At 43.5% G+C, this 21,593-nt stretch overlaps 1 protein-coding gene across 2 annotated transcripts in view; it reads left to right on the top strand.

Moving 5' to 3' along the window:
• Positions 1-431: 431 nt before the first annotated feature.
• The window catches only part of hipk2 (homeodomain interacting protein kinase 2), a 254,949-nt gene continuing 233,787 nt past the window's right edge, over positions 432-21,593 (top strand). Inside the window, exons 1-2 of one of the 2 annotated variants that reach the window (XM_060840009.1) lie at positions 432-744; positions 964-1,144. In XM_060840009.1, the coding sequence (XP_060695992.1) occupies positions 1,126-1,144 (19 nt within the window). In that variant the 5' untranslated portion in view covers positions 432-744; positions 964-1,125. Of the gene's footprint in view, positions 1,145-21,593 lie in introns of both variants that reach the window. The other variant, XM_060840010.1, reaches the window with a different exon arrangement.

The following is a 21,593-nucleotide window of genomic DNA, read 5'->3' as shown; positions in this document are numbered from 1 at the left end:
GAAAAACAACTCATTTGTAAACAGACGCAGAAGCGAACTGAAAACTTGCAATTCTAAAGCACTTTTTTTTCGAAATCTCGCGATGTCCCAAAGTACTTTGTAACCAACTGATCACTTTTGAAGTTCAGTCACTCTTGCAATGTAAGAAATGCGTCGGGCAATTTGCACAGAAAACTCTCACAAAAAAGTGATGAGCACATTATCAGGGGCTGGCTGAGGGATGAAAGAGTGGGCCATTAAAATGTAGAGGTTCACTTTCCATCCACAACTAAAACCAATTTGTTTTCGTCATCCAGCCAGCAAAGAGTTAAAAAGGTGTCCAATTCAGATGGACAACCAACAAATCCATCTCTGGCTCATCCCCTTTCCATTTGTTGGATTTCACTTTGCGTCACATTCGGCTCCAGCCTGGAGCAGTCGAGAGAAGAACAGGAGCAGGAATCAATGCCCCTTTTCAATGTGTTGGAAATATCGACCCCCCCCCCCCCCGCCCCAGAACCCGAGCAGGACTCATAACCCACCGCCTTCCGTGGCCCCTTCCTCTCCCCTGCCCCCTCAAAGCTTAGTATTTTTTTTTAAAAACCCCAAGAGCTGGGCCTCTCAGCTAAGCTAAGTTACCCCAGCTCGCATCTAAAGGGTTTATTTTCGGGACAGATCGACTGCATAGGCAGTTGATGTCTCTCCGGCTCTCTGTGCTTTCTGCTTGTAAGTTTGCAGAAATCCCACAGACATGTTGACTAGAAGGTAAAAAAAAATCGCAAATCCGGCTCTATTTTGTTTTTATTTTAATTTTAACAATAACGCCGGGTGGCAGATCCGTATGTGGGACTGGAACTGGATTCTTGAGGGGGTGTCCGGTGTCTTGTACTTGAGGGGGGAGAGAGGGAGAGAGAGAACCTTCCCTGAAAGGAGAGCGTTCAATGACTGATTTTGCAAGAGTTATTTTTTTCCTCTCGCCCCCAGTGTCTCTCTCCCTCTTTCCCTGGATGAATCCGAACAGTGATGCAGCCAGGGACCTACAGTCCAAATTAATCCAGCACAACATGGCAGATCGACACCGTGTTTAGCAAGAAGAGAAGCAACTGGCTTTGTATTCTGCCATGCATAGCACACAGTACTGCACCGATGGCCCCGATGTACCAAGGTAGGACTTGAAATTAACACACACTCTCCCCCCAACCCCCTGTCTCTCGTATGATCTTGTCAATGAAATCAGCTGAGAGGTTGAGGATGGGATGGTAGGTTGTGTTTGGGGTGGGTGGGTTGAGGTAAAGAGGGGTTCATTGTGAGGGGATGGGGGCGGGTGCAGGCAGAGAAGTGGTCAGTTTCACATTCTGTGGTAGCCCTTGTCTTGTGTTCGGAAATCGAAGGGAGACTTCACTGGGTTCAAGTGAAATAGATCCTCTTATTGTTCAGAACAAGAGAAGGTTGGGGGGTGGGGGAAGTCTAGACTCTGTCAGCTGGGACACCCCCCTCCTGGGCTTGGATTCCCACTCCAGTGGGTTTGTAACAACAATAAAATATACAAAACCTGCAATGTCAGCTCCCCTCCCCTTCCCATTTTATTTCAGTGACTATTTAACGCGAACCCACTTCTGGGTTGTAATGTATTAAGACTAGGGGAGCGAGGGGAAATCGCTGAAATGATTAATTTCTCTGACCTGCGAATAACCAACTGAGGAAACTTTGCGTGTTCATGGAAGTCCCATTGATTTACGGGGTGAGCGGTTGGAAGGATTTCCTGATGATAGCGGGGCTTGGATTAAACACTGGGAGACAAAGGAATGCTTTAAAGGGGGCTGGGGGGGGGGGGGAGCAACTCTACACGAAATTTCTGCTTTGTTGTTTTTTTGTTGTTGTAATGGCAAAGCCCTTTTCAGTTCCGTTCCCAGCAACGCAAATAAAAAAAAAATCAACTCTGCTTTTTTAAGTTCTTGCATGTTTGGGGGAGAAAGAAAGCACCCAGTGTGTTGAAAGCGAATTTCCCAGCACTGCGAAAGGGCACGATCAGTATAGAGAAACTCTCTGGGTTCTGAAATGATTGCTTCCTCTCTCTGAAACCTTCACCTGCTGCCCTCTGCCGGACGAATGCACCGTGCTGTCGCTCTCTCTGTTGAGATATCTGACCAGTGGATTTTTTGTCGACATCGGGGGTGGGGTGCCTTTATTTCGGTGCTTTCCTGGTGATTTATTACTGCAGTTGTCCCCACGTATTGCTCCAAGTCTTGCCACATTCCAGCACAACTGTGCATTTTGCAAACAGTTGTCCCGTTGCAGTCCCAGTGCTGTTGTGCACGCTATTCACTGCTTGCCTCTGGTTTGGAATGTTTGAAGGAAACTACAGTATGATCACTGCGGATGACCAGAGAGAGAGAAAAAATAAAGCGTTCCTGAGTTTGAACCGTTTGGTTTAGGAATTTGACGGTTGCATTTGGAGAGTTACACATTCACTGTAATGACACGCTTATTTCATGACGCCAATTAGTGACTGGGACATAGATTTCACCATCAGCCTCACGCTGTGTGGAAAATGCTGGTGTTGGATTTTCAGATATAACGTGGGAAAAGGAAGAATGGAGCTTATGCCCGCGAAAAAAAAAGTCAGCACAAAGCTAGCAAGAAAAATCCCTTTGCATTTACCTACAAATGAATTAATCTCAGTCAACAGGGAAGTTGTGCAAAGCTCCAACTCTCCCCAAGGCTTTCAGTGATCGTTTTCCCAAACTTTCCTCAGCGGGGTCTCAGTGCGAATATGAATACAGGACGCTTTGTAGGTATTACCATGCTCACCTCTGTGGACGTTTTCATGCACGTGAGGTTACCTCTCAGAAAACATTAAGACCTTCACAGAGGCTGCGATTTGTAAATATTAATATGATAACAGGGATGTGCTTATGTAAATATTAATATATGGACAGGGACCCACTGTAAATATTAACACGCATAAATGAATCCTCTGTAAGTACTGCCACATTCAGAGAGACCCTCTATAAATAATGCCAAGCTTACAGAATCTCTGAAATATTGCATTCACACAACATGTAAATATTTCAGGGTTTATCTGAAAATTCCATCCTCTTTTGGGAGCTTCTGTAAATGGAAACATGCTCAAATGCACTGTACATTGTAAATATTAACCTCTTCCCTGCACCCATTTATAAAGATTAATGGGACAGGGACCCTTCTGTAAATATTTTCAAATTTCACAGGGAATCTTAATACTAACATACAGTCATAGAGTCTAGTAGCATGAGAACAAGCCCTTTGACCCATGCCAACAACACCCTGTCAACCTGAACGTCCTTCCTTCAGAGGAGTGACCAGAATAGACTTCCATAAAGATAATCTCCACTGTGAGATATTAACATCTTGACTACACCTCGACCGACCACCCCCCTTGTCAAAACATGAAATGTTACTCCCAATTCCTCTGCCTCCGCCATATTTGTTCTTTGGAGGAGCAGTTCCACTTCAGATTCCTCGTATTTCAAGGACCAGAATTTTGCCTCTCACATGATCAACAATGCCCTCCATCACATCTCCTCCACTTCCCACACCTCCGCCTTCGAAACCCTCCCCTCCAATAAACATACAACCCCCTCCCACCCCCCCCCAGTCCTCACCTTCCACCCCACGAATTTCTGGATACAGCGTGTTATCCTTTGCCATTTTTGGCACCTTCTGTCGGACCCCATCATCAAAACTATATTTTCCTCCCCACCCCTATCTGCGTTCTGCAGAGATTATTCCCTTCGTAACTCCCTCGTTAAGTCCATGGCCCCACCAACCCACCCTCCACACTCAGCACCTTCCCCTGCTGCTGCAAGAGGTGCAAAACCTCTGCCCACATCTCACCCCTCACCTCTCACCTCTGTCTAAAGCCCTAAATGATCATTTCAAATCTGGTGGAGATTTTTCTGTACCTCATCTACTGCATCCGTTACTCTTGATGTGGTCTCCTTGACATAGGGGAGACGGGACAGCAACTCACAGAGCAGTACAAGGAATATCTGTGGTCTGCGCGCACCAAATAACCTCGCCACCCTGTGGCTAACCACTCCAATTCCCCCTCTCACTCCTCCGATGACATACAAATCCTGGGCCACCTCCACTGCCAAATCAAAGCGACTTATCAACTGGAGGAAGAACACTTCATCTTCCACCTCGGGACACTTCAACCACATGGCAACAACATTGATTTCACCAGTTTCCAAATCTTCCCTCACCCAACCACATGCCTCCAACCCTCCAGCTCGGCACTGCCCTCATGACCTGTCCTACCTGTCCATTTTCCTTCCCACCCATCTGCTCCACCCTTCCCATCAACCTATCGCAATTATCTACCACCTGCACCCACCTATTGCCTTCTCAGCTACCTGCTGCCCAACCCCACCCCCACCTCCCGATTTATCACACAGCCCCCTTTTCCCTCCACATTCCTGATGAAGGGCTTATGCCCAAAACAGCTGTCTGACCTGCTGTGCTTTTCCAGCACCAGCCGTTTTGACATTAACATCCTCACAAGCTCTCTAAATATGTTATTAACCTCACTGGGGTCTTGTGTAAACATAAACATTCTCATGGGGTCACTGTGTAAACCTAAATGCCCTCACGGGGGGCCCCATGTAAATATAAACACCCTCACGGGGGCCCCATGTAAACATACACACCCTCACGAGGCCCTTGTGTAAATACAAACACCCTCACGGGGGGCCCTGTGTAAATACAAACACCCTCACGGGGGGCCCTGTGTAAATACAAACACCCTCACGGGGGGCCCTGTGTAAATATAAACACCCTCACGGGGGGCCCTGTGTAAATACAAACACCCTCACGGGGCCCCGTGTAAGTACAAACACCCTCACGGGGGGCCCTGTGTAAATACAAACACCCTCACGGGGGCCCTGTGTAAATACAAACACCCTCACAGGGGCCCCGTGTAAATATAAACACCCTCGCGGGGGGCCCCGTGTAAATATAAACACCCTCGCGGGGGGCCTGTGTAAATATAAACACCCTCACGGGGGGCCCCGTGTAAATATAAACACCCTCGCGGGGGGCCTGTGTAAATATAAACACCCTCACGGGGGGCCCCGTATAAATATAAACACCCTCGCGGGGGGCCTGTGTAAATATAAACACCCTCACGGGGGGGCCCCGTGTAAATATAAACACCCTCATGGGGGGGCCCCGTGTAAATATAAACACCCTCGCGGGGGGCCTGTGTAAATATAAACACCCTCCCGGGGGGCCCCGTGTAAATATAAACACCCTCATGGGGGGGCCCCGTGTAAATATAAACACCCTCACTGAGTCTTTTGTCAATGTAAACACCGTTAAATGAGTAAATATGAGCACCTCACAGCAAACCGTAATTAGATATTAATGTGCCTGTATGACCCCTCTGTGGATATCGACACTGTCAAAGAAACCTCTTTGAATAGTGGCATGCTCAAATGCACCCTTCTCTGTAGATATTAATCTACCTGCAGTGACAATCTGTAGTAACACACTCACAGGGACCTTCTGTTCATATTAATTCACGGGGAATACGTTCTACTGTAAATATTAACAGTTCAACTGTACATAATGACTTTTATGACCAGAAAAGTTTCCAAAAAGCATTGCAGCCAGTGAATTGCTTTTGAAGTGTAGTCCCACATGTAATGTAGAGCAAGTCCAGAGCCAACTTGGGCCCAGTAGTTCCCACAAACAGCAATGAAAATAAATGTCTTGCTAAACTCAGTTTTCATGTTAGGTGAGAGGTAAATATTGGCTCAGTCTTTTTGAATAAGATCTTTTACATTCACCTGACATTAGTTCAGCATCTCTTCTGAAAGATAATGCAGTACTCCCTCATATTTTTTTTCAGGATAATTGACAGTGGTAACATGGTTAAAACAATGACTGCAGATGCTGAAAACCAGATTCTGGATTAGTGGTGCTGGAAGAGCACAGCAGTTCAGGCAGCATCCAAAGTGCACTGAAATCAACGTTCGGGCAAAAGTCCAGACAAGTCATGGGGACAGCGCTGAGCTGGAAGTTTGGAACTAGGGTGAAGTGGGGGAAGGGGAAATGAGAAAACTGTTGAAGTCCACATTGATGCCCTGGGGTTGAAGTGTTCCGAGGCGGAAGATGAGGCATTCTTCCTCCAGGCGTCTGGTGGTGAGGGAGCGGCGGTGAAGGAGGCCCAGGACCTCCATGTCCTCGGCAGAGTGGGAAGGGGAGTTGAAATGTTGGGCCACAGGGCGGTGTGGTTGATTGGTGCGGGTGTCCCAGAGATGTTCCCACGGATCTGTCATGGCAGGATTTGATCTATCATCCCAGGACGTTAGTATGGAGTACTGGATTATACAGTGACATCACAATGACACCACCAACTCCCCTATAAGTCAGCAAGCTCAGGTGACGAAGCCATGGCTGTTGCAGATTATGAGAATTTGAAGTGAAAAACAAAATATTCAACAGCATGTTTGGGAGAAAAACTGAATTAACGCTACAAGGTTAATGGCGTTTTGTGGGGAAGATGCAGAATGCAGGAGTGTGAAACCAGTGATACTAGCATGAAAGACAAGGGTTGACAAATGAAGAAAATGTGCAGAATTCCTGATTGCACAGAGGTTCCTGGGGGTTTATGAAAGGAGGCAGGAGAGTAGTACTATTAGCAGAACAGTTCTTGCTGCCTCTTGCCTCAGTTTGCATGATGGAATTGACTTTCACTTTATATTGGACAGGCTCCAATGTAGAGCAAGGAGGGGAGCTAATCTCTGCCTGCTTATTACAAACAGTTCCAAATGCTGTGATAGTCCTCAATTTAATACTATCCCCTGAAACCACTCTGTGTACACTTCCTAATCCCAAGCATTTAACGGAGCCCATCACTGCTCAATTTGGCTCAGCGTTTAGTTAAAATGTCATCTTCTATTCGAAAAGGAAGGCTCATGGTTAGCCTCGTAGAGCCAGGGACCAAAGTTTAATTCCAGCCTTGGGTGACTGTCTGTGTGGAATTTCCACGGTCTCCCCTTGTCTATGTGGGTGTCCTCTATGTGCTCTAGTTTCCTCCCACAGTCCAAAAATATGCGCATTAACTGGCATCCATGCTAAATGGCTCTGTAGTATCTAGGGATTTGCCGGTTAGATGGATTAGCCATGGTAGACAGAGGTAAGGCTGGGTCTTAGAGGGATGTGGTTTGGAGGATCGTATGGACTCAATGGATTGAATGGCCTCTTTCCAGACTTTAGGGATTTTATGAACTTCCATTTGTACAGCTTCTTTCACAATCTTGGAAATGCTGAATTGCTTTACATTTAATGAAGTATTTTAAAATTATAGAAATTGTTGTATGGTATGAAACATGGCAGTCAATTTTAGCATCATAAAGTCCTGTAAGCACCTATGTAATAATGAACAGATAGTCTGCTGTAGTGCAGTTGGTCAAGTGATAAATATTGGTCAAAGTAGTATTGACACAGACACTGACTAAAAAATGAAGAGACTGGCAAAGGCTATATGCTAAACCCGGGGTTTTCCTGAGCCATAGACCTTACAGCAGCCTGGTCACCCGTGACGCCTTGCAGGGATGTCAGTGCTATAGTGGTGCAGTTACTACAATACTGATTTGCTTCAGGACAAGTTGTCAAGACAGAGCCAAGGGAACTTCTCACCTTGTGGTGCTGCACCTGACCTTGTTTATAGAGTCATAAAGTTATACAGTGTGGAAACAGACCATTCAATCCAACTCGTCTGTGCTGACCAGATATCCGAATTTAATACAGTCTCATTTGCCACCATTTGACCCTTTTATTCATATACCATTCAGATGATTTATAAATGTTGTAATTGTACCCACCTCTACCATTTCCTCTGGTAGCTCGTTCCATACATGCACCACTCTCTGCATCAAAACTTGCCCACTATTGACGTCAGGCTCACCAGTCTATAGTTCCCCACCTTTCCTAAATAGTGGCACCACGGTAGCCAACCTTGGGTCTTCTGGCAGCTCCCCTATGATTATCGATGATACAACTATCTTAGCAAAGGGTCTAGCAATCACTTCCCTAGCTTCCCACAGAGTTCTAGGGTACACCTGATCAGGTCCTGGGGATTTATCCACCTTTATGCATTTCAAGACATCCAGCACTTCCTCTGTAATTTTGACATGTTTCAAGATGTCACCATCTATTTCTCTACATTCTACATCTTCCATGTCCTTTTCTACAGTAAACACTCGTACAAAATACTTGTTTAGTATTTCCCCCATCTCCTGCGGCTCCACACAAAGGCTGCCTTGCTGATCTTTGAGGGGCCCTATTCTCTCCCTAGTTACCTTTTTGTCCTTCATGTATTCCTTTTTAAATCTTTCCCTTCTCACCTTAAACCTATATCCTCTAGTTTTGGACTCCCCTAACCTGGGAAAAAGACTGTGGTTATTCACCCTATCCATGCTTTTATAAACCTCTACAAGGTTTCTTACAATCCTCTATCCTTCGCAAGTATCACCTGATTCCACCTTCTCCTCTCCAAAATAATCTTGAATGTGTGGCCTTTTGAAATTGTTTCCAACATTTCTGGAACTCCATATTTCAGTCTCTCTGATCAGATTTCTGTTTCCTCAACAGTACAAAATGGCTATTATCAAAATCAAAGATTTTGACAAAGGTAAACTTTCTGTATGGATCATTTTCAGTTTAATAGGCCATTTTTTGTCAGGTGCTGCAAGATCAATGCTCAGACCATAGCAATTTATGTAAAAGGATTAGTTGAAGAGATCAAGCACAATGTATCTAATTTTACTGCTGTGATACAAATCGAGGTGTGAAAACAAATTGTGAAGATAATACAAAGTATCAGCAAAGGGGTATAGATAGGTTTAAGTTATGGACAAAGAGGTGACAGTATAATGAGAAAATGTTGAGTCAGTAGAATAGGAAAGAAAAATGGATTTTGTTTCGATTTGTCATTGTTCAAGTAACTCTAAAAGTTAATAGCAAACAATTTATGACCTTTGTTGATTGATGATATCATGGTCTTCATTGTACAATGTTCTAATACAAGAGTAAAATAGTTTTGCTATAATTGTAGAGGGCTTTAGTGAGACACGTTGGAGTGTGCAATTTTAAACATGGGCCCAACATACCCTGCGGTTCTAGATCATAACAGTGCCATATACCCATATCCCTTGATGTCATTAGTATTTAGAAATTTGATGATCTTTATTTTGAACATACTCAGTATTGCCAGCCCTCTGTGGAAGAGAATTCCAAAGATTCCCCACCCTCTGTTCCTCCTTATCTCAGGCTTAAATTGCTTGCCCCTATTCTGAGCCCCTGTCTCCCTGAATCTAGAACCCCTCAGCTAGGGGAATCATTTTCTCTGCATCTTCTCTCTGTTTCAGTGAGATTGCCTCTCATTCTTTCAAATGTTAAACTGTACAAACACATACTCCTCAATTTCTCCTCATTTGGGCGGCACGGTGGCACAGTGGTTAGCACTGCTGCCTCACAGCACCAGGGACCTGGGTTCAATTCCCGCCTCAGGCAACTGACTGTGTGGAGTTTGCACGTTCTCCCCGTGTCTGCGTGGGTTTCCTCCGGGTGCTCCGGTTTCCTCCCACAGTCCAAAGATGTGCGGGTCAGGTGAATTGGCCATGCTAAATTGCCTGTAGTGTTAGGTAAGGGGTATATGTAGGGGAATGGGTGGGTTGCGCTTCGGCGGGTCGGTGTGGACTTGTTGGGCCGAAGGGCCTGTTTCCACACTGTAAGTAATCTAATCTAATCTAAAGGATAGTATCACCATCCCAGGAATTAGTCTGGTGAACCTCTTCTGTGCCAAGTACTGTACACCCTTCCTGCAACAAGGGGGGCTGAACTGCACAAGTACTCCAGGCTAACATACCATATGCCCTCTTGGCCTTCCTAATTGCTTGCTGCACATGCACATTAGCTTTCAATGACTTATGTGCAAGGTCACTCAGATTCCTTTTTGATACCATCATGTTCTGAATCTCTCACCATTTCAGAAGTACTCTATACTTCCATCCTCTGACCAAAATGGATAACCTCTTGTATATCTATGTTCAATTTGGTGCCCCATATCTACAGGATATACTTGCCTTCTGATGACCATTGCCCCTGAAATATCGCACAAACGTTCATTTGGCTGCAACGATGTGACTGGCCAAATCGTCACTGTGGCTTCTGGCTAACTTGCTGGTACCATGTTGCCTGTGGGCTATTTCAGAACAGTCTGCTTCAGGCAGGGATGTGAGGGGGTTTGGCTGGTGATTGTGCATGGGATGGGTGACCAGTGAAGACAAATAAAAGGCATACTGAGAACGCCCTCTCAAAATCAACTGAAATATTCCAATCAGCATTCGGTGACCTTCTGAAGCCATAACTCAGTAGGAGACTTCGGAGTGTGGACAATACTGCAACATGAAATGTAATCTTGAATCCTTGCTGCAATTACCACTGCAATGACCGCAGCCTGTCCTCGGGTCCATTTTCACTTTTTACTCACCTTACAGGGAGTGCAGTAAAGGTTAGCTAGACCTCTTGCTAGATGAATGGGGTGATCTATAACAAGGGATTATATAAAGAGGTCCCACAGTTTCTTGAGTTTGAAAGGATCAGCGTTAGTCTTGGTGAACGATATCAGATTTTGACTGAGTCGATGTTGCATGATTCTTTATCCTAGCTGGAAGGTCTAGAACTAGGGGATGTACTCCCGGGATAAGGGCTAAGGTGTGGAGACATATTACCTCAGAGTTGAGATTTTTTAAAATTCTCTACTCCAATGAATTCAGCACATTCAAGGTTGAGATTGATAGAACCTTCAACTCTAATAAAATCAAGAGACATTGGAAATTTTGTGTGATGGTGGAGTAAGGTCAAAGGTTTGTCACAGTCTTACTAAATGGCAGAGTGATCTCAAAAGGTTATCTCCACCAAGACTGCTCAGATTTTCTTGCATTTTTACATCTTCAGGCATCTTCCTGACTATCTGTAGTGTTGTATTTGACCCCAAAGTGAATATCTAACTAAATGTCAAATCCAAAATCAAGATTTGAATCAAGAATCCACTTTGAATCACCACCTCATTCTGTTACCACTTCAGCACAACAGTTACTGAACTCTTCGTGTGTGTTTTAGACCCTGACTTTTCTTGCATTGTCCTGGTCAGCTTCCCATTAATGATCCACATTAACCTTGCTATTCTTGCTGTCCATCCTAGCTTGCCTCAAATCCAAATCACCTTTGCCTCCTGTGCCCACTGTCATTAGATGACACCTGGCAATGCTTGATTTTAAAGATCTCAGCTTTGTTTTCTCCTTATCTCTGTAATTTACTTCAACCTCTAATATCTCAGCATTTACAGTCATAGAGTCATAGAGATGTACAGCATGGAAACAGACCCTTCAGTCCAACCCATCCATGCTGACTAGATATCCCAACCCAATCTAGTCCCACTTGCCAGCACCTGGCCCATATCCCTCCAAACCCTTCCTATTTATATACCCATCCAAATGCCTCTTAAATGTTGCAATTATACCGGCCTCCACCACATCCTCTGGCAGCTCATTCCACACATATTTCTCCAAATCTGGTGTCTTGTGCATCCCCTGTTTAATTTTTCCACCATTGATAGCTGTGCTTTAAAGGGCCAGCCCCTAATCTCTGCAATTTCTTCCTAAATCTCTTAATCTGTTTTTTCCTGTTTAAGAAAACATTGCAAAATATACCTTTCTGGATTTTGTTAATTTATTCTGGTGCAGTTTAGAGTCAAAATTTGTTTAGTAATACTCCTGTGTGGAATCTTGTTAGATTTTATCATGTTAAAGACACTATAAAAATGCAGGTTGTTTTTGTTACAGTAGTCACTTTCGACTTTAGTGGTGGACTTTCATGTCCTCGGAGTAAGACACTCTTCAGTACTGGGCTACACTTAGCTTTCTAAAGGACTTGACTATGATGCACCTTGCAGCCGGTTAACTTGTTGCTGTCACCTGGTCCTGCCCTTTAGTTCCGGTCAACTCTTAATTCCTCAATTCCATCAATTTCACTTACTGTATTTAAGGCCTTAAGGAGATGAAGGATGTGACAATTTGGACTCGTATAAATTGAAGGAACTACTTAGGGCTCTCTTGTAGTGCAGTGGCTGTATCCCTACCCTTGGACCAAGAGACCTGGGTTCAAGTCCCAGCTGCTCCAGAGGTATATAACAGGTTGGTTAGAAAAATAAGTTGAAGGAATTACTGTGTGAGCCTTTGACTGTTCCTTTGTTGACTGATGAGAAGATGGACGGATGTATAGAGCGTGTGATTCATACGCGTCACAATAATTTCATACAAGTCACAATAATTTATTTGAGATCAAATTGTTTATCTCAAGTGCTTCTTCACAGGTATGGCAATGAAAGATCTGAAAATCCGCTCCTTAAAAGTCTATTGGTGCTGTGGTCAATTGAGAATGTTTTTATTTTTGTTTAACCTAATTTTCTGATCAGCCTATTCAGAAATATTATTACACACCTCTAGAACAGGTGGAATTTGAACTTGGGCCTCCCAGTCTGGAGAAGGGACACTACCAGTCTGGAGAAGGGACATTACCACTGTGCCACAAGAGACCCAATTCACCGTCTGCTACAGTGAGATTTAAAACAATGTCGCCCTCGCCACTAGTCTGTGTTTCTGGATCTAAAATATAGTGACATTGCCACTATTAATTGAGAATGTTGAAAACTGATGTCAACTGATTTCATTAGGTAATTGTATTAAGGAAAGTTAAGTTAAATACTGATAAGTCGTGATCTAATTGAATGATGAGATGGGCTTAAGGGGTTGAATGGCCTACTCATGCTGTACGTTCATTAAATTTGTCAGTGTAATGGCTTGGACCTGGAAGAAGCTAGGATTTGATCTCTTCTCCGCTATTTGAGAACACAGTAAAAGTTGCAAGGTCTGATTAAAAATAGGACATTGCTCAGTGTTACAGCAACGCTCCCCCCAGCCCCCACCCCCACCATCATTTTTAGTAATAATCACTGGGTCAAAAACTCGGAACACTTAGCTGAGCAGCACCTTCACTACACAATTGTAGTGATTCAAAAAGGAATGAATGCCATCTTCTGATGGGCACCAAGGGACAGGCAATAAATGGTAATCTGGTTCACAAAATCCATTGGAAACGTGTGTGCGCGAACAAGCTGAGAAAAGGAACAGACAGAAGTGTGAAATTTTCTCCCCCTCACTCCCATTTCCTCTCAGATGATGTGCTGAGGTTGACTAGGTGAGTCAGCAGAAGGTATTCAGCCCAAGAGTAACTTACCCTATTCCTACAGGAATGATAAGGGCTTCAGGGTAACTTCACCCTTGTGCTCACTAGTTGTGGCTTATTCATGGGATGGAGGCCTTGCTGGCAAGGCCATCATTTCATGGCTATCCTTACTCTCTTTTGAGAAGGTGGTGAGTTTCCTTCTTGAACCATCACCATGTTGTTCTCTCTAGGAGGGAGTTCTGGGATCTTGCTAGTTACAGCAGCAGAATGACGATGTCGTCTTGAATCAGGACATTGTGTATCTTGAGGAAAAACTTGGAAGCATGGTGTTCCTGTGTGTCTGCCGTCCTTGTCCTCATAGGTGGTAGAGGTCGTGGGTTTGTAAATAAAATCATTTCTCCTCATCGCAGTGAACACTGATGATCAGCAGGCCCTTCTGCTGTTCAATCTGCTGCTCATATCTGTGTGCAAATAGCTACCTGCTGGATCATGAACATATCCTAAACCCCTATGGTAAAGCTAAGCGAAGACCTCGGTTTGCTGCGATCCTGTAAGTTTGCGGCTGATCATTCATTTTGTGCCCATTGTATGTTGTGATGGAGGTATCTACCGTTTGAATGTTTGAAGCCACACTGTAAGGTTTGGTTTCCTTGATGCAGAGGTGGAAGGAGGTTGTGCAGAGGAGAAATCACAGCTATCAGGAAAAGCCGACTGGCTGGTGTTCCTTTCCTCGAAAGTGGTTTGCTAAAGGTATGTCAGCTTTATGATTAAGATATACAGAGGCAGGGTGATTTTTATTCAGTGCTCAGACTACTTGTGAAGAGAAATATTACCCCTTTAAAGGGCTGTCAGCAATTTAGTTAATTTGATCTGTTGTTTTCACTGGTGACTCAAATAGAGTGATAGAGTTGTACAACACGGAAACAGACCCTTTGGTCCAACCTGTCTGTGCTGACCAGATATCCTAAGTTAATCTAGTCTGATTTGCCAGCATTTGTCCCATATCCCTGTAAACCCTTCTCATTCATGTACCCATTAAATGTTATAATTGTACTAGCTTCCACTACTTCCTCTGGCAGCTCATTCCATACACATACCACCCTCTGTGTGAAAAATTCACTCCTCAGGTTCCTTTTTAAATATTTCCCCTCTCACCGCAAACCTTAGCACTCTAGCTTTGGACTCCCCTACCCCAGGAAAAAGACCTTGGCTATTCACCCTATCGGTGCCCCTTATGATTTTATAAACCTCTATAAGGTTTATAAACCCTCCAGCCTCCAACACTCCAGGGGAAAGATCCCCAGCTTATTCAGCCTCTCCCTGTAGCTCAAATCCTAAAACCCTACCAACATCCCTGTAAATCTTTTCTGAAGTCTTTTCAAGTTTAATAACGTTTTTCTTTTAAAATAACATAAGAAGAAACTACTGGGACTCTGGCTTAGAAGATAGGGAGTAGAAATATGTTGCGTTGCATTCTGTGAATAAATATAAAATCAATTAAAATTAATGTCTACTTTCATACTTTATCGTCTGACTTGAAATTGAAATAATAGAGAAGATGGAGGAGTGACCTGTTAAAAGTCTTTACTATTATGTAAAATTTCAGTGTAGTAGATGCAGAGAAAATATTTCCATTTTGGGGGGCTGAGACTGGAACTATAGGCCATAAATACCAGACAGTTATCAATAAACCCAATAAGGGATACTGCAGACATTACTTTATAGAGAATGGTTTAGATTGTGGACCGCATTGTGGGAAATAGCACAGATACATTTGAAGAGGAACGTCAGGCAGAATGAATAGATGGTTTTACTATTAAAGTGATATAGAGTGGTGTGGACAGAGGTTTTATGTAAGGGAGAGTCCAGTATCTGTGCAGTAAATCACTATACTTAAACATTTGAAATATGTTATGGTTTGGCTATGGTCCAAGTGCTGGGAGTAAGATAAAAGTAGGTAGGTGTTTGACTAAAGTGGATATAATGGGCCAAAGGGCCTTATTCTGTGTTGTAATACTGTATGTCTCTAATAATAATTCCATGTAAAATGCTAGTGAGCTTCAGTCCCATAGATATTTTCTAAGTAACCTGTTCAGGAATATTATTACATAACTGTGGAGTAGGTGGGACTTGAGGCAGGTCTCCTGGATCAGAGATGGAAATGCTACTACTGTACTATCAGAGTATTTAATGATAATTGACCTTTTTGGACATGTTGTGACATATTTCCAGCACAGGTGGGACTTGAACCTGGACCTTTTGGGCCAGAGGTAAGAATGTTACCACTGTGCCTCAAGAACGCAATACAGATAGCCATGTAAGATATACTTTACTCAGCCTGTTTAGAGATGTTGTTACACACCTCTGGAGCAGGTGGGACTTGAACCCAGATCTCCTGGCTCACTGACAGCCCTGTACACACTTGCCAGACCAACTCCCTGGCAATCGAACCAATTTACATAGCAGTCTGAGGAAAGTGTTGTCCTGACTTTTGCCTCATCCACCCACTGCTCAACCATGTCAAATAAGGGGAGGTTTAATTTATTTCCAACTTCAGTCAGTCCTTTTTTTTTCCATTTTTACTTATGGCCAAGCAGGTTTCACTTGATAGATTGGGATTCATTCCAGATTTGGATTGCTTGCCCTCGAGGATTGGGCTGGACTTTGCGAGGGATTAATAATTAATCTCCACGATACTGCTGTGTGCATCCAAGGAGAAAAATATTTGGGCCATCGTGTACATTTATATGTTGTTTTCATTTTTGTTGATCAGTTTCATTATTAATGAGTTGCAAAAAGGCTTGTAATTCATTTGCACTTTTCACAGCCTTAGCACCTCCCAGAGCACTTTAAAGCCAATGAAATATTTTTCGTGAGGCGGTCACTGTTGGAAAGTTGGAAAACAATTTTCACACAGTAAGCTCTTACTCACAGGGTTGTTTGTGAAAATGAAACTGTGAACAGCCAGTCTCTGTGTTTTTTGTGAGGCTGATTGAATGATAAGTATTGATCAGGACACCAGGATTAACCATCCTGTCCATCTTTGAAATAGTGCCATCCGACCTTCTATATCCAGCTGAGAGAGGGGATAGGATATTGATCTAATCTGAGCTGAGTGCCAGCCTTTTCAGGGTGGTTAAGAAGGCATTTAGCACGCTTGCTTTCATTAGTCAGTCCTTTGAGTATGAGAGTTGGGAAGATATGTTCAGATTAGATTAGATTACTTACAGTGTGGAAACAGGCCCTTCGGCCCAACAAGTCCACACCAGCCCGCCGAAGCACTACCCACCCATACTCCTGCATTTATCCCTTCACCTAACACTATGGGCAATTTAGTATGGCCAATTCACCTGACCTGCACATCTTTGGACTGTGGGAGGAAATCGGAGCACCCGGAAGAAACCCATGCAGACACAGGGAGAATGTGCAAACTCCACACAGTCAGTCGCCTGAGTCGGGAATTGGGCTCTTCTGGAGTACCGTGTGCCTTGTCTGGTCACCCAGTTATAGGGAGGATATTTTTAAGTTGGAAAAGGTTCAGAAGAGATTTACCAGGATGTTGTCGGGTATGGAAGGTTGAAGTTATAAAGAAAGACTGGGACATTTTTCACTGGCATGGCGGAGGTTGAGAGGTGGCGTTACAGAACTTATAAAATAATGAGGGGTCTGGATAGAGTTAATGATAGGTGGCTTTCCCCTAGGGTGAGGGATTTCAAGACCAGGGGGCATGCATTTGAGATGAGAGGAGAGAGGTTTAAAAAAAAAGACATGAGGGACAAATTTCTTTTCACAGAGGGTGGTTTGTATGTGGAATGATCTCCCTCGGGAAGTGGTGGATATGGGCACAGTTGCAATGTTTAAACAGGTTTGGATAAGTACATGAAAAGGAAAGGTTTGGAAGGATATGGGCCAGGAGCAGGCAGGTGGGACTAGTTTGGTTTGGGATTGTATTCGGTATGGACTGGTTGGACTGAAGGGTCTGTTTCCATGCTGCATGATTCTAGGTTTTGTGCTCATGTCTCTGAAATGGGGCTTGAACCTATAACCTTGTAACTTGGGTGAATGTATTACCCACTGAGTCGCTAACCATAACAGATATCAGATAAAAAGAGTTGCTTGTTTGACTATTCAATCAAATAATAGTCTCTTTACTTTACATTTGATGCGCAAAAGTGGAGCATTGGATATGAGTGACCAAATGATTGGTGTATCAGATGGGTGATTGGAAGGAAGGGTTAATGAGAAATTTCTTCACCCAGAGAATGGTGAGCCTATGGAATTGTCTGTCACAGAAATTGGTTCAGGCCAAAACATTGAATATTTTATTATTGCTGAAGGGATGAAAGGATATGGCCCAAAAGCAGGAACAAGGTTCCTGGAATAGGTTCAAAAGGCCAAATGGCCTTCTCCTGTTACTTTTTTCAATGTTCCTAGAACCTTCAAGGATATTTTCAAATGGTCTTCCAGGAATTTTCTTCTGTCAAACAGAACACTGGCAACTGATCAAATTCCGGTACATTTTGAATTGTTTTTAAGGCGATATGGTGATTTGTCAATGAGAGTCTTTAATTCTTTATCTCATTTATCTTCTCCTGTCAGCCCTGAACTTCAATAGCCACGATAGTAAAAGCTCAGTTGATCACTCATGCTTACATTGGGGGTATTTACTAACTTGTACTGGCACTTCATCCATTAATACCGCATTTTTTTTCAAAGATAAAGTCTTCTCCCTGTGTTTAGATCCCTTAATGGCTATTTCTTTCCCATTATTCATTCATGGGCTGTGGGTGTCATTGACAAAGCTGGTATCTGTTGCACATTCCTAATTACCCTTGACCAGTTGGTGCTATGCAAGCTTGATGGGCCAAATTGCCTATTCTGTATGGGACCAGTCAACCACAATCCCTTCTAATCTCCTCCAGCCTGAATAACCCTTCAATGTCTCTGCTTTGTTGCGACTTGGGCCTTCTGCGCACCCCCAATTTTCACCATTCCACGATTGATGACTATGTCTTCAGCTGCCAAAACCATTCAATCTGGAAATATGACCATCTCAACCAAGAAATAATCCTGCCTTGACATTCAATGTCATTACCATCGCTGAGCTTTCCACTATCGACATCCTGGGAGTTAGACTACAAACTGAATTGGACTAGCTAAATAAATAATCCTGTGGCTACAAGACCAAGGCAGATGTTAGGAATTCTGCAGTGGGAAACTCACCTCCCATCTCCCCAGTGCTAGTCCACCATCTACAAAGCACAAGTTAGGAGTATGATGGAATACTCCTCACTTGCCTGGATGGGTGCAGCTCCAACTCCCCAACCCACATGGACCAAGATAAAGCAGTTCACTAGATTGCTGTCCCATCTACCAGCTTCCACATTCACCACCTTCACCTGCTGATGTGCAATGACAGCAGTATATACCATCCACAGGATATACTGCAGTAACTCATTAAGACTCTTGACAGTGCCTTTCAAACCTGCAGCCTCTACAACTTAGAAGGGCAAGGGCAGCAGATACCTGGGTACATCATCTGCAAATTTCTTCCAAGCCACTCACATCCTGACTTGAACTATATTGGCATTTGTTTGCTCGGTTAAAATCCTGGAAATCTTTTCCTAACAGCACTGTCTGTATCTACATCATATGGACTACAGCAGTTCAACAGGGCAGTTCACCACCACTTTCTCAAGGACACTTAGGAATGTACAGTAATTGCTGACCCAGCCAGTGTCACCTATCACATGGCTGAATTAAAAAGAAAGAGCTCCCTATCTGACGAGTGTGTATGGTCAAGGGAAAATAGCTGACCTGGTAGGCAATCATGGAAAGCTTTTGGATAGGTTAAAGGTTATGCAATAGTGACTAGTTGTGTGGCTTTTTTTGTGAAACCTACATCCATTAGAAAAATAGCATTAGCTTCCTGCATTTATAGGACAGATTTCTTCTTGAGGGAGTTGTCAACGATTTCACTTCAAAAAAAAATTCTTGAGTGTGGCAAGATTGTTTACAATCGCAGGTTCTTGATGATTGGTAAGATTTGATTGATCGGCCAAGAAGTTTAGCTCAGCACATCGTCATGGGTGTGATGAGTCCCAGAGAAGCCATGATAAACAAGAAACAAACTGAGTTGTCTCTAAAGATCACAAGAACTGAGGATCTGCTAAGGTAATGAGATTTCAGAATAAGTGAATTATAACAGGAAGATGTTATGAAATATGATTATCAGATAGTGACGAGACAAGAAGAAAAATAATACCTCGTTGGATTTCATGAGAAACATGAGAGAGTCGTTTTGGGACTGAAGACAAGGGAAACATTACACTGTGGAGTTCATAGTTCCAGACATTTGCTTTCAAAGCATGAAGAAGCAAGACAAGCACAACTAACAGCCCTGTTCTATAAAATGGAGCGTTTGGTATTCAATGAGATAACCGTTCCTCCATATCTATTCCCCCACCTCCATTTAATGTTTCTAAGGCTAATTGTAGCACCACTATTAACACTCCAGGTGGCTTAATAAATATGGCAACTTGCAGTTACATCGCAATCCTAATGTTAGAAACACCTCACTCAAATCTCATTGAGGTTTCCCAACGTCGAAATAGAAAGGGGGATTATTGTGAGCAAGCAGAGTGTTGGTGATTGAAAGAGCATTCCTCAGTGATTCAGGGACTGAGAACTGAATAAGTGTTAGAGAAGAGACAGGTGTGAGCAAGGTAAGAGAGCAGAGTTTTGGCACAGAAGTAAATAGGGAAGGTTGGGAAAGTATTTGAAAGAATGAACCAAGTTACACAGGGAGGTGAATGAGGTTTGGGCGATGGAAATGTATCAATTGAGGCAAGAGATGGAGGCATCCTGAATGTCATTCCACTTGATTGACATTTGTATTGTATAGATCCAGGAGAAAGTGAGGACTGCAGATGCTGGAGATCAGAGCTGAAAACGTGTTGCTGGAAAAGCGCAGCAGGTCAGGCAGCATCCAAGGAGCAGGAGAGTCGATGTTTCGGGCATGAGCCCTTCTTCAGGATTCCTTGGATGCTGCCTGACCTGCTGCGCTTTTCCAGCAACACATTTTCAGCATTGTATAGATCCAGCCTTGAGATGTTAGCAATGTGGGTTAGAGTGTGAGAAGTGGCATGCGAAGAGATGGAAGATGGATATCTGACCGATCTGAGATGACAGTAAGATGGATATCTGACTGATCTGAGATGACAGTAAGATGGATAGAGATCATCAGTGTCTGAAATGGATAATTCAGTTTGGTCTGCATTAGGACGTGGATGAATGTTTGACTTCTCCAAGAGTTAATGTGGGATAACCAGTTGGCAAGTAGAGAGAGCAGGGAATGGAAACTTCAGATAGGGTGTCTGCATCTGGATTGAGACCCATGGGATTTCTCCAAGAACAGATACTTGTGTGGGTGTTGAATGAAGTCCACTTTGACTCTGCTTCTGACACCCGCTTGTAGGTTGATATGTGAAAAGTCTATGCCCTTGAATGAGGTACAACCAGGCTACCAGGACGATGAAGTCATGTTCAAGCCACCATTGGAGTCTTCAGTAGAGCTGAGGAAGGAGCTGGAAGAAACAAAGACGTAGAGCTGTTTTAGGGATTTTCTTAGCGTGAGTAGGGAGAAACTGTTTCCAACAGCAAGAAGGCCAATACCCATAGAACACAGATTTATGATAATTGGCAAAAGGCCTAAAGGAAGATGAGAAGCCCGTTTTTTAATGCGGCGACTTACTACAATCAGAAATGGGCTGCCTGCAAGGTTGGTAGGAGCAGATTCAATAATAACTTTCAAAGGAAAATTGAATAAATGCTTCAAGGGGAGAAAATTGCAGTGCTGTGAGGAAAGAGCATGGCAAGGGAGGTAATTAGATAGCTTTACGAAAGACACACACCATGAGCAGAATGACCTCCTTTTAGGCTGTATTATTTTATAGTGTCAGCTGTTGATCACTATCAAAGAAAACTGTGTAAAACCTGGTTAAAGTGTCAGCATTGATTGCTAGTTACTTCGAATGCAGGCACAATACTGGAGAACTCATTCTATGTAACTGTGGTGGGATGAAACATTTAGGCTGTAGGTTAAAACTTTATCAAACTCTGCTCCTCCTAACCTGTTGTTGGTCTATTTAAGATACCCATTAGATTTGAGATCAGCTGAGTCTATTGCTTAGGCACCGACAAGGAAGTCATTGAGTCATAGAACACGGAAACAGACCCTTCAGTCCAACCAGTCCATGCCGAACATAAACCCAAACCAAACTTGACCTGCTTGCCTGCTCCTGGCCTATATCCCTCCA

Source organism: Hemiscyllium ocellatum, chromosome 19, assembly GCF_020745735.1.
Source record: "Hemiscyllium ocellatum isolate sHemOce1 chromosome 19, sHemOce1.pat.X.cur, whole genome shotgun sequence".
Lineage (NCBI taxonomy): Eukaryota > Metazoa > Chordata > Chondrichthyes > Orectolobiformes > Hemiscylliidae > Hemiscyllium > Hemiscyllium ocellatum.
The sequence above is the reverse complement of the archived record's forward strand: the minus strand, read 5'-3'. Positions and strand labels throughout refer to the sequence as shown.